Source organism: Lepisma saccharinum, chromosome 6 (assembly GCF_977018435.1).
Source record: "Lepisma saccharinum chromosome 6, izLepSacc3.1, whole genome shotgun sequence".
Taxonomy (NCBI): Eukaryota; Metazoa; Arthropoda; class Insecta; order Zygentoma; family Lepismatidae; genus Lepisma; species Lepisma saccharinum.
The window spans coordinates 26,190,546-26,203,885 of NC_139234.1; the positions used below are offsets into that span (position 1 = coordinate 26,190,546).

Here is a 13,340-nt window from a genome sequence, read left to right on the forward strand (position 1 = left end):
GTACACTTTTGAAAGCTCGTGGAGGTGTTTTTTTCCCATCGCTTAATTTATATCGCCGGTAAATCGTGTATTTTTGAAGATTAATGTCTCTTCAATGCACGAAAGCTGTTGCCTCTATGTCCAAATATTGCGTGCGTTCGATGATGTAACCCCCGGTCAGTGTTTCCAACCACGCCGTTGTTTTGCAAGATCATGACAATTTTCAAACCTAACCTTTCCGTGCATGGTTCGTGGGGCTATTTAAGAATAGTTTATGGGGCTACGTGCTTTGTTCGTGGGGTTTTCGAACCCGGAAAAAATACAAAATCAGTAACACGAAAGTAGGTATTTTTCGGTGAAGAAGGTTGGAAACACTGCGCACCACTGATTATTGACAACGCTAGTCAAGATTTGCCCGCCATATTGTGTGTAACGCAACCGAAGAACCAACGAACAATAATTACTCGATATGTGGAAAATTGATATTATTGTGAAAAAAACGAAATCCCACCTTCAAGAATCCTTAGCAATGCAGAATACGTAAATTCAAATGTGAAAAACAAGAGAACAAAGGAATTTCAGACGTTTGGCGGATACTAAAATTTTAATTGTAGTTTTTGCACCAGAAACAAATTATGTTACATAAAGCATAGAAATAAATCTATCTAATAAAAAATAGACGTAATATTCGATGGAGGTATACAGTTGGCGAAGAAACCCCCTTTGCCTTGAAGTTAACGCTATTTTCTTGTAATCATAGGATTCTGGGTTCGAAACCCTATTGCTTTTTTACCATACACTTCACGTTAGCTTCGATTTAAGCAACTTGCCAAACTACCCTACGTGGGCGAATTGTAAACTCACCAAAATAAAATGTGCGCCCTTCCCCAAATAAGTTTAAAACAATTCAAATCTTAGTACTCCCTTTTATCATAGTTTAGGGTGTTATTTGATATTGTTGTCGATATTTAGGGAGATACCACTTTACATTGAAAATTCGGTGTACGTTTTACACCCACTGTATGTCAATATTATCGCTGTAAAGGCAGTTTCACATAAGGTGTACCTAATCTGTGGTGTAGAGTGGTGGAAAGAAATACTCAGTGGCGCAACCACAGAGGGCAATGCCCCCCCCCCCCCCAACCTTCGACGGAATTCAAATCTAGAAGGGGCAAGGAGGAGCAAACATTGACGGCTAAGGACACCTGCAGGGGGAGCAGAGAGGAGAATTGTCCCCTCCGATTTCAAATTTTATGAAAATAAGAAAAACATTTCGTAAAATTTTCTTGCTCGCTTCACTCGCAGATCATCCCTTTTTCTTAGTTTCGTCAAGTTCAGAGCCGTAGCTAGGTGGAGGCTCAAGTCAGCCATGGGCGCCGAATGATCTAAATGAAAAAAACGTTGTGAAAGGGAGAATGCCTTGCCACCCCGTGATATTATTTGTGCCCTATTAGGGGCAAATAGGAGGGGGGCAATGGGGGTGCAAACATTGACGGCCAAGAGCACCTGCAAGGGGACATAGAGGAGAAATTGCCCCCTCCGTTTTCAAATTTTACGCAAAATAAAATACATTTCGTAAAATTTTCTTGCTCGCTTCCCTCGCAAAGCCCACTTTTCTCTGTTTCGTCAAGTTCAGACCCTTAGCTATGGGGCAGCGGGAGACGGCTACGGATGCCGAGCGAGTTAAATGAAAAATATTGTATAAGAGAGAGTGCCATTGCGTCGAGTGAATTATTTGTGCCCTATTAAATCAATATTGTTTCAAATTGTAAAAATTGGATCTAAAACTTTTCTTGCTCGCTTCTCTCGCAATCTGCTTGTTTTCTGTAGTGTAATGTATTTCAATAATATGTGTTGTATATTTGTATTGAATAAGCTTTCAATACGTACACGATTAATGTTAGCATGTTGCATATTTAGTGATTTGCTTTATTTTACTTCGCTTCTTGTGCCACTTTGGGCTAATTTGCGAAGATAGGGATGAGTGATGATATGATGAAATTGATGAATGGACATTAACAAACATCCACGCCCAGGCCGGGATTCGAACCCATGACCCGTGGCGGATGATATGTGTAAGACATAAAAGTTATACATATTATATGTACAAAAATTATTATCTACGGAATGCATTTACCATTCATGTTCTGCCATTCAAAAATACAGTTTGTGTGCTTGTTTTCCATTATTAGATAATGTGAAATTGACGGTGTTTAAAATATATTTCAAATCGTTTGTTCTAAACAAATGCTTTAGCACAGATTTCTACCTCGTCTTTGCGTAATTTATGAGGATAATAACGTTTTTGATACTAGTACTATTTACCTCTAATAATAATAATAATAATAATAATAATGTAATTATTGTTATTATTATTGGTACGTTTATTTTGGTACTTGCCCCCCCCCCCAGACAAAAATTCGTGGTTGCGCCACTGGAAATACTTCCCCTATATTAAAGTCCAGGAGCCCAATGTTGGAAGTATTTCTTTCTACAACTGTACGTACATTTATTTCAGCTGTCAAATGGGACGCGAGCGTTGGGGGGTGGGGGGGAGAACAGCGAGTCCTGGAGTTATTCTTTTTATTGTAGCAGGCCCGTAGCTAGGATTTTATTTCCCTTATCAGCAGCAACCACCTAAAGGTTTTTCAGTATATTACAAATTATCATACATTATGTTTTATCCTGCAAGGAAGTAAAATTAATTACCACTATACAATATTTAAATTAGATATTTGTAGGATTTCGAAGGGGGCTTCATACCCCTTAGCCCACTGGCTACGTGCCTGTGTTGTAGTTGTAAGTGAATTTTTTAAGCCGACTATTAAAGCTAGATAACGCACATTGGAAATGCATAATAAATATTTTTCAACTCTCAAATATTTCTTTAACTTAGTTTTCACTAATCGAACAATTTTTTTTGACATTATTCGTATGACCTAGTCCTTCAACTTTTCTTTCCACCCTTCATGTCCTTTGTGTGGATAGCTTTAGTAACATGTTCCGAGAGTATTATGTAAAAAATAACTTCCCCGTAGATCCGTGTTCCTCTCGTTCGGTACCTCGTGCTTCGTGAAATACAATTTCCTCGCCGGTAACGTTATTCGAAAATTTTATTCTGTAAAAAAAAAGCGAGTGAATTTGACGGGACAGTCTTAGTTAGTACGTATGTTAGATAAGTGTGTCTAATACTGTCTGTTTTAGCGTTCCTTCCGGCAAGTACATTCACGATGGATTAGAGAGAGTGACGTGCGGTGACATCGGCACTTGAGGTAGGAATTGATTATGAGCATGGAACGAATTTATATGTAAATACATAAGTAAGTATGAAGCTGAAATCAGTTATATATTGTATTATCTTTGCGCATCATTGCATGTAGATTATAAAAATTCAATTTTTTTTCCATAATATGTGTACCAGGGTATTTCTTTCGCCTTTGTGCGCCTGACTGCGCCACGCTTGGCGGCCGTCCGGACGCCAACTCCCGTCAAATCGCGTGCGATCTATCCGCTATGGAAGCCGCTAGCTTCGAAATGACTTGAAGTTCTCAGAATTATAGTTACAATTACATTCAAAATAAGCACGTTAATTATCACGGGGGATGTTGGAAATGTTTTAGCTCATATTTTACATCTTTAAATTATTTTTACATATTATAATTATTTCCATATTTCAGAACATCCCTCAACATATAGGCTATTCCATATTCGCCCAATAACTACATGTCCCCATGTGACCGAAAGAGTTGGGTGAATTTCTTGCGAATAACTGACAAATTTGAAATTGAAGCGAGCATCCTCCGAGTATGGTCTTGGGAGTGCTGTCTTGAAGTCGTGGACTGGAAGTGAAAGTCTTTCGAATTGCACTTCGACTGCAGCGCCAAATACGATCAGTAGATAAAACTGAGTACTCGTTGTTTTCCCCACGTTTTAAACACTTGTTTTTCACCATAGAAATCACGTTGCATTTTCAAATGTTCGTACACATACATTTCCACACATTGAAAGCACTTTCACCAACAACTTGCTGACCCATAGCGTGTATTTAACCTGTGTTGCTGGCTTTCTATCTCCGCGATTTTAAACAAACGAACAACGAGTGTGGAAATCACGTGACCGAGTCAGCTTCCATCTGCACTGCGAGCTATGCACTTGGATACTCCTGTGCTTGGCGCTTTCGAACTGTACTAGGTGATGTCACTTCCGCCAAAACCATGTTTCAAGTACGTACTTCGTACCTATCGGACAGAGCCTGAATGCAGGTTTAGTCAATATAGATCTATCTAATAGGGACAACAGAAGGAAATTCACGTTCGAACACTTACATCAAAATTTTGTTATTCATTGTTTTGGAAACAGAAGATGAAAACACATTTTGTGTTGATTTTACAATTAATGTCATTGTAAGAGTATTATATTTTATGTAGCTTTTGTAGTGTCTAACATTATTAAAAAATGAATTTTTTACAATTTTAAGTCCATATTTAACTCCATATTTTGGTGAAAATAACTAAATATGTATTTACATATTCAGCACATTTTTACTAGATTTAAATCCGTTCCCCGACTATGAGTCGGCGAACCCCCCCCCCCCCCCCCGCCTTCCTAACACACACAAATGTATAGATTGCAGTGTTGTTTGAATACAGAAAAAGGATTTAGCTATTTCAATGAATGTGTTAAAGCAGCAGGAGACCTGGATTTTATTTATGTTTATCCGTGTCTGCAAAACCATGAAGTTTCACTTTAAAAAAATAGACACGATTTGCATCCAATGTTCAGTTCTTACTGTCGCAATTAAATTACATAGAACAGCATGCTAAATAATGAACATATACAAACTCTCATTCGGGCTTAATTATCTTAAAAGTCGTCATAATTATTTTGCCCCATTTGCTTGCCATATTGACATTCAAAGTACTTTTACAGTAGCCTGATATCCGTTAAAAGAATTCTGGTTAGGCATATGCACATAAGCGCGCACGTGCTACATGGATTTTAAGATAACAATAAACTAAACACTATAAGAAGGTCTTTATTTAAATTCCGAGTGCAAATGACTCTTTCTCATACCTTGCATGACTTCGTTAGCCATTTTTTTTATTAAAGTTCGAAAACCATACATAGGATGTCAAATGGCAAAAATTATCACATGGAGAAAACCGATAAGTTTTGTGTAATTTGCCCTTTTTTAATTTTTCAATGTATTCCATATTTTCCAGCGACGTCTCCAGAGAGGGGAGTATGAGGGTGCCCTCCTATCAGGCACCCCCCTTTCAAATGGCGTTAATGGGATATCTAATAATTAGCTTCTTCACTTCTAAGAGTGTGACTGTATATATTTTTTGTAAGTTGTGTGTTCTGCATGTTACTTTTTTTATGTTTATAATACCAACTTGACTTACAAAAATTAATTTAGTTTTAGTGTGTCTCGTTAAGATTTCGGCACCGACCTTGACGCAGGTGATTTTTCTTTAATAATTTATTCCTGCAATTGTCGCGATTAACCAAAGTTTTAACCAGTTTTAAGAACTGGTAACAAGCGTCAAGTGCATATGGACTTGAACAGCATTAACATTTTGAGAACCAATAGTTGCACCGGCAAACACATATTCTAATAGTGGATCATCAGTGGCAATGCTAATTGAATGAGTGAGAGATAGAAGAAACAGATTTCATAGAGTGTAATTTTTGGGAAATCAACGAAATAATTATGTGGCTCAGAATACTTTATTAATTAGAAAACTTTCTATTGTGAAATTATAATACAAGGCTCTGACAATAATTCTAAAGCAATACTTTTTATAAATTGTTGATACGTAAATAGAGACAGTCGTTAAAACATCGTGGAATGTTTTCCTTTTGGTTCTCACTTGAACATAGCAAGCTATAAATGCGGTTTTTAAATATTACAGCCCAGTTATTAGTTGATATAACATTACTATGAATGCAAGATAAGTGTTCTGGCCAAATAAAATGTTTACATTAACAATTCCAGATAATTCATTTTAGGTAACACAACATTTTCTTCGAATGGTGGTGAACAGAACGCAATGCATGGAAAAGTATTTTCTCTACAGCACGGCTAGTCACTATCAGAATGTTCATCATACGCAGACTGCATGGATGTAGGCCATGATAAAATGATGTCATACAACTCTTTGCAGTCGTCTGGTTAAATTTAATGCACAATTTCAACCACCTCCTCATTTTTAGTTTTTAAAAATTATTACTGTTTTTTGAAACTTTCCCACCATTAGTATTAGTAGTAGGAAGCACAATCTCACCATATTTGTAGAGCTTGAATACTTCTCCTAGTGCAGTCTATAAACTCGTGTGCTGTCACATATCCTTCTTCTTCTCTTTACATGAGATGCCTGTACTTGCTAATGTGAAACACTTCTCTGCTTTGCAAGCTTTTAGTGCTCTTAGAGTAGGCTACCATTGCTTAAAGTTGATTATTTGTTGATTTTCAACATTTTTTACTTCAAATGTTAGCTGCTTCTTGTCGGTGCTGAGAGTTAAAAGAAAGGCAAACATTCCAGGAATGTTTTCCTTCTTCCTCTCAATGACATTTCCTACAGACTACTGCTACGAGCTGAGAGCAGGCCCGTAGCTAGAGGGGGGGCAGGGGGGGCAACTGCCCCCCCTGAGAGCCTGCTCTGCCCCCCCTGTGAAATATACAGAACACAATCCAACCTGGTATTCTCACTAATCTTTACAGTTATATCCTGTATTACTGTAGCAACTTAACAAAGACACATTGATTTTGTGATTTAATTAAGTATGTGGGATTCCTAATAATGTCATACTAGGATTGGGGGCGGGGGCGGGGAATCCCTGCCTGATTCAGACTTCGGGAAATTATTTCGTAATTTTCAGTATCTAGAACAGTTATGACATTTTGAGAAGTCTTATATTAAAGGTGCCTAATGTGTTTGAATGTTTTCTTGGATGTGTTGCTATGAAGTTTGAACTACTTAATTTTTTGTTTCCCAAGTCTACCATTTGGTAATAGTGATTCATGCAGTAGAGAGGGGGAATGGATATTAATTTTTTGTTACTTAGCGTTGCTTTTCTGCCACTTCTAGCTAATCCCGACAATGAGTGATGACGTGAAATTGATGAAGAGGCACTCACAAACAGCGCCGCAACCACAGGGGGCAGGGGGCATTGTCCCCCCAACCTTAAACGGAAGTCCATTCTCGGGGGAAAACATTTAAGTAAAAAAACAAGACTAGCAGAATCTAAGAATAGTAGGACAAATGGATATTCAAGATGGAATTAGTTTTTTTCTTCCAGACGGGCAAGGGAACTTGCAGGGGGGGACACAGAGGGTCAATTGCCCCCATTGGTTTCAAATTTTCATAAAATTTTCTTGCTCGCTTCGCTCGCAATATCTGCTATTGTTATAGTCCAAGTTCAGAGGACTTATGGGGCAAAAACGGTCTAAATGAAATAAAAAATGTGTTAAAGAAAGTGCCATGGTGCCCTGTGAAATTATTTGCACCCTAATAAGTCAATATGTTTTCAGTTTGAAAAATTTGGATCTAAAAATGTTCTTGCTCTCATCGATCCCAATATGATTGTTTTCTATAATGCATTCTTAATTTACCCGAGAGAGAAGTAAGATCAAATATGTAGCTACTTCCGACTGTTGCTGATAAATAGTTTTGTTTCAAATACACGAATAATTCTTTTGAGGAAAAAGAGACAAAATTTGCATTATTTTTACTGTTGACTTGTTATGAGGCGGATAAATTAATTATGTAATGTATTTAATGTATTCATAAATAATATACTGTATATATTAAAGAAACTTTGAATGCACACACAATTTAGCGTTAACATGTTGCATACTTATGTATTTTCTTATTTTACGTCGTACCATGTTGCATGAATAAAATATATGTTTTACATGAAAGTAATACATGTCATATGTACAAATAGGATTATGTTCATCATACATTTTGCGTCTTTCAAAAATACAGTTGTGTGCTTGTTTTCCAATATTAGCTAATGTGAAATTGAACGTGTTGGAAAAACATTTTCAAATCATTTGTTCCATCACAAATGCTTCTAACCCCTTCTTGCGCGATTTTTAATAACATCTTTGATGCTACTATTATTACTACTACTACCACCACTATATTAAAATTATTATTATTTGCATGTTTGTCCTGGTACTGGCCCCCCTCCAGACAAAAAATTCTTGGTTGCGTCCACTGGCGTACGCAGGATTTTTTTTTTCTGGAGGGGCTGGAATTGTACCTATAGGTGGATGCTTTCAGTGACGCAAACTTATAGGGGTCCGTGGGAACATATTTCACCTAACAATTTGTCGTGTTATTATTATTATATTTGTTATTGTTATTGTTATATATTTTCGTATTAAAATCAATAAATAATATTTTTAAAATAGCGAGTATGGTGCGTATTAATATCATAATACGTGGAAGGGAGAATTTGAGATTTTTGAAACTTATAAGAACCCAATGTTTTTCAAAATTTGGCATCCCTGACTGCTTTCTAGTGGGCTGCATACACAATAAGATATATCGTATATTTACAACTTTCCACTCTCAAAAATGTCACCTGGGGATAATTTTATAGGGCTTGAATTTACCACTCTGGTTTTTCCAGAGTTTATGGTGCTTTTACTTGAAAATGTCAATTTTTCAAAATTTATGAGGGGGCTGTAGCGTACGCCAGTGGTTGCGCCTCTCCTCACAAAGAACACTCATGCCCAGGCTCGAAACTGGGACCCTTGGCTTCGTAGTGCGTTGTGTAACCATCCCACCGTAGAGGTTGGCTGGTGAAAGATGTAGGACAGCTTAGTTAGTATCAAACATGATGAAAATGTGATAGTGTTTCACATTTATTACTTTGGTTAAAAAGCGACAAAATTTGTAGTTGGATTCTCATTAGATTCCTTTGTGCGTAAAAATCTTTCATACTGGAAACTAGAGGGAAACATGAAGCACGATTTGTAAAAAGCTCCCTTAATCAGCTCTACAGAGAAACTCAAAGCTGTTGGTACATATTAATCGTCTATTAACATTGTCGACCTGTAAATATCAAGTAGATACAGTCCCGACTAGACTTTATCTTTGTATTCTTTGGCAGCCCGGAAAGGTCATTCTCGAAATACTGTTATTTGATGTTGCTCGAACTTTTTTTGTTCGTTGGAGTTTCAATATATCATCCCTTTCCTGTTACTTATAGCTTTTGGGGGAGGGGGGCAAGTGCACCCTGCTATATCTGCCAATGCGACACAATATATTAAAAATTTGCCCCCTCTGTGATTGACTTTGCCCCCCCTACTAAGAATTCCTGGCTACGGGCCTGGCTGAGAGGGAGAATGTTTGCTTTCTCTGTGTCAGTTGATGCAGCTTATAGCTTAAGCAATAAAATGGCTATCTCAGCTCAAAATGTGAAATCTTTACCTTCTTACTCTCACCCATTCAATTAGTGAAGGACATTTCAAAGGTTGTTCAAGAAAACAGACACTATGTGTCAGTTGTTGAGGATGTACTGCGGTATCTTGATATTCAGGGGACTGGTTTTCGAGGTGGTGATGAGACCGACTCAAGCCTTAACAGATAAAATTTATGAGATCAATTGAAGTTAATTACAAAAGACGACGATATTGTTCGGAAACTTATTTCACTTGGCCCTGTAAATACAAAATATGCTCACAAAATGAATTAATTTGCGCATTCTCAGTAAAGTAATCCAGGAAGTGAAAGGGGCGCAAGTATTCGCATTGATGGAAGATGAAACAAAATACTTTGCGAAGAAAAAACTAGTGTCAGTTGCTTTCTGATATGTATATTGCGGGCAGGTAAAAGAACGCTATTTAGGATTCGCCACTTTTTAATCACTAGATACAGGTTCGCTCTTTGCAACTTGACCCACTTCCCCTTATGTGATAGTCCTGATGCCATCTCCCTCAGTGGAGGGAATTGTGGGGAAGCCACACGCTAGCTTTGCAGCTCAGTTGTATTGCATTGGCAAAGAATGCCTGGTTGAGCTACAATTTTCACACGACTTTTCAGTAAGTTATGTGAGGCGTTGCGGATATTAGGGGCGAACTTGACAAAGCCCAATTGCTGGATCACTTACAGTGAAGACTGCAGGAACTCATGCAACATCTGACAGGAGTCTACCTTGCCTCTAACACTGAAATTTGCTTTAGAATAGAACAGTGCACAAGCAACGAGTGAATACAAATGTTTGGAATATGACCGGTGAATTCTAGTTCACCCCCTAATATCTGCAACACCTCATATATCCAATGTGTGCCTTAAGTTATTTCATACAGCTATTTCAGTTGTATTCTTTGAATCATCTTACTCATATATTCACATAGTTATAATTTTGGGAAATTATGTCCGTTGGATAATCACCAGTACATTTAAAAATATATACCGGGTGTCCGAGAAGTCTTTGTATGAAAACAAAAATTAACTGTATCCGCTATATGCAACATAGACATGAAAAAATAGTACCAAAATGTTCGGAAACTATTCAAGTTTTTTTTGTTTCAGATTTCTGTACCGTTGCAGTAGTGTAGCAGTGCCAGTGTCCAGCAAACCGGAAATGTACACAAATCAGAAAAAGGCTGAGTGTGTCCTGTGGTTTCACGAGAGCAGGTCACAAAAAACAGTGCAGAGACAGTTTCAAACATCGTGCGTATCTGGGGTAAAGAGCCCCCTCATGAGGTGAGGAAGTCGACCATGGGCAACCCGAAGGTGAACGTCTGGTGCGCGCTGCTGCATGACAGAATAATCGAACCATTCTTTTTCTGTGAGGACACCGTAACATCTGGAGTGTATCTCGACATGTTGCAATTGTTTGCTGTTCCTCAATTGCTAGAATACCACCCAGATGTTATCTTTCAACAAGACGGTGCACCGCCACATTGGAGTCTGGAGGTTCGTTCCTACCTTGAACAGACATTTCCTGGAAAATGGACTGGTCGAGATGGACCGACGGCGTGGCCTGAACGATCTCCAGACATAACCCCTTTAGATTTTTTCTATGGAGTTATGTGAAAGACAATGTCTACAGAACTCCTGCATCTGATCTTGCAACTCTGCAACAACGGATAACCCAAGTCATCACATCAATCCCTCCTTTGATGTTGGCTAATGCATGGCGAAAAGTTGAATTTCGACTAGATGTACTCCGTGCTACCAAGGGTGCTCACGTGGAGATTTATTGATTTCTTTCCTATTGCCAATAAAACTTGAATAGTTTCCGAACATTTTGGTACCATTTTTTCATGTCTATGTTGCATATAGCGGATACAGTTAATTTTTGTTTTCATACAAAGACTTCTCGGACACCCGGTATATTAATAGCAGGTCAGTTGCAGATCATGAATTAAACACAATGTAGAAGTTATGTATTACCTAGAATAAAGTAACTTAGTTGTTTATTAATGGTAACTCTTGAGTTGCTTCTCATAATGATTAACTATAACTGAGACACTTTTTGAACAAAGTAATTGAGACTCGTTTACTTTTAAGAAGTAACTTATAATGAGAACTCTGGTACCTACCTTATAGCATAATGGTTGCATAATGGTCCTATTATAGATCTACTGTACAGCTACTGTACTCTTCAGTAAGGCTACTGTACTGAAAAAACAATGTACGAGGACGTATCTAAAAGTTTCGAGACTAGTTCTGTAACATGCCAACAAATGGCAGTGCAAGGCTGCATGCACAGGCACAGGGAGCACCAACCTTCATAAGTCAGTGTGCCAAGAGACATCGTCCTGTGTACGTCGTGAGTTGTGCAGCTGGTGCTCTTCTGACCACGTGTGTTACCACGTCTGCGATTTCATCATGGACAGCACGTTAGAACAGAGAAAACGTGAAATTCTGTGTGAAACTGGGCAAATCCGCCAGAGACACGCGCGCTTCAAGAGTGGAAGAACATCACTGGAAGACAGCATGCTGACGGAGTTCTTGGCAGACTTGGATGTGGTGTTCCTTCTGCTCCTGGGTCTGCAGCCTGGTGACGAACTTGGCAGCAACACAGCGCATGTTCAAATCACACGTGAGGATTGCCTGCACTGTTCCGTATGACACACCCACAATGGCAGCAATGTTGTGGATTGTTCTTAAGGTGATGATCCTCATGCACAAGTTGCCGAATGGTTTTGACATTTTCGGGTGTTGTGCTCGTCCTGATCTCTCGTCGTCTTCCAGTGATGTTCTTAAACTCTTGAAGCACGCGTGCCACTCAAAACACCTCTCACGACTCATTGCAGCATCGCTGTACACTTGCCGAATCATGACAAGCATCTCTGTGGCGGATTTGCCCAGTTTCACACAGAATTTCACGTTCACTCGTTGTTCTAACTTACTGTCCATGATGAAATCGCAGACGTGGTAACGCACGTGGTCAGAAGAGCACCAGCTGCACAACTCACGATGTACACAGGACGATGTCTCTTGGCACACTGACTTATGATGGTTGGTGCTCCCTGTGCCTGTGCATGCAGCCTTGCGCTGCCATTTGTTGGCGTGTTACAGAACTAGTCTCGAAACTTTTTGATACGTCCTCGTATACAGGGTGATTTGTAATTCGACCTATTCCTGGAAAGGGGTAATACTAGAGCACATTTGCAACAAATTTGACCCTATGCACCGGGGGTCGGAAATCAATGGGTTTCGAGTTATTGCAGTTTGTAGATTTTCGTGACATATTCCGACTTGCGACCAAAATACTATACCCTGGACACTTAATCGACACGTTGCGAACAGCTGACGAATGAGTAACTACTGGGGAAAAAAATCATGCCCAAAATGTCCATATCCACAGAAAGAAACAGTCATTGATGCACACGTCATGAAGAAATTTGGAAATTATCGTTTAAATCGAAGAGGATTACTCAAAAAATTGGTAACACACTTAGCGTAAAAATTTCGGAAAAAACTTCCTTGTATCATAAGCTCTCCAAAAAGATACATATGTTGTGAAATGGCACATGGGTTGGGGATAAAATCTGAATAAAAAGCGGAGAAGGCACGTTGTAGACCTCTTTGTAAAGTGAAAAGAAGTTGTCCGTGTGAGAAATAAAGGAACGAAAATGAGTTAAATAATAATGTTATTTACCATTCTCATGATTCCAGGTTGTCAGAATTAACTGTTACAAACACTACAAATCCTGTTAAAATTGCCTACCCCGGTTAAGTATCCAAGCACGCAGCCTGCCAGGCACGTATCCAGGAATTCCTTTCGGGGGGGGGCTCAACACCATTTTTTAAGGGGTATAGTAAGAACCTCACAATTGTGTGTTTAAGACCAGTGTTGGCAATTGGGTTCCAAAACGAGGGGGGGGGGGT

At 38.7% G+C, this 13,340-nt stretch overlaps 1 protein-coding gene across 1 annotated transcript; it reads right to left on the reverse strand.

Annotated features, from left to right (window-relative positions):
* Positions 1–11,927: 11,927 nt before the first annotated feature.
* On the reverse strand, positions 11,928–12,365 carry LOC145989023 (protein GVQW3-like). The gene has a single exon (XM_083124323.1). It carries the CDS (start codon positions 12,363–12,365, stop codon positions 11,928–11,930), a length of 438 nt encoding a protein of 145 aa, XP_082980449.1.
* Between the last annotated feature and the right edge of the window lie 975 nt (positions 12,366–13,340).

What these genes read in the sequence shown, in the direction of transcription:
- LOC145989023 (XM_083124323.1), bottom strand. Translation starts at nt 12,365, where the DNA reads ATGGACAGTAAGTTAGAACAACGAGTGAACGTGAAATTCTGTGTGAAA.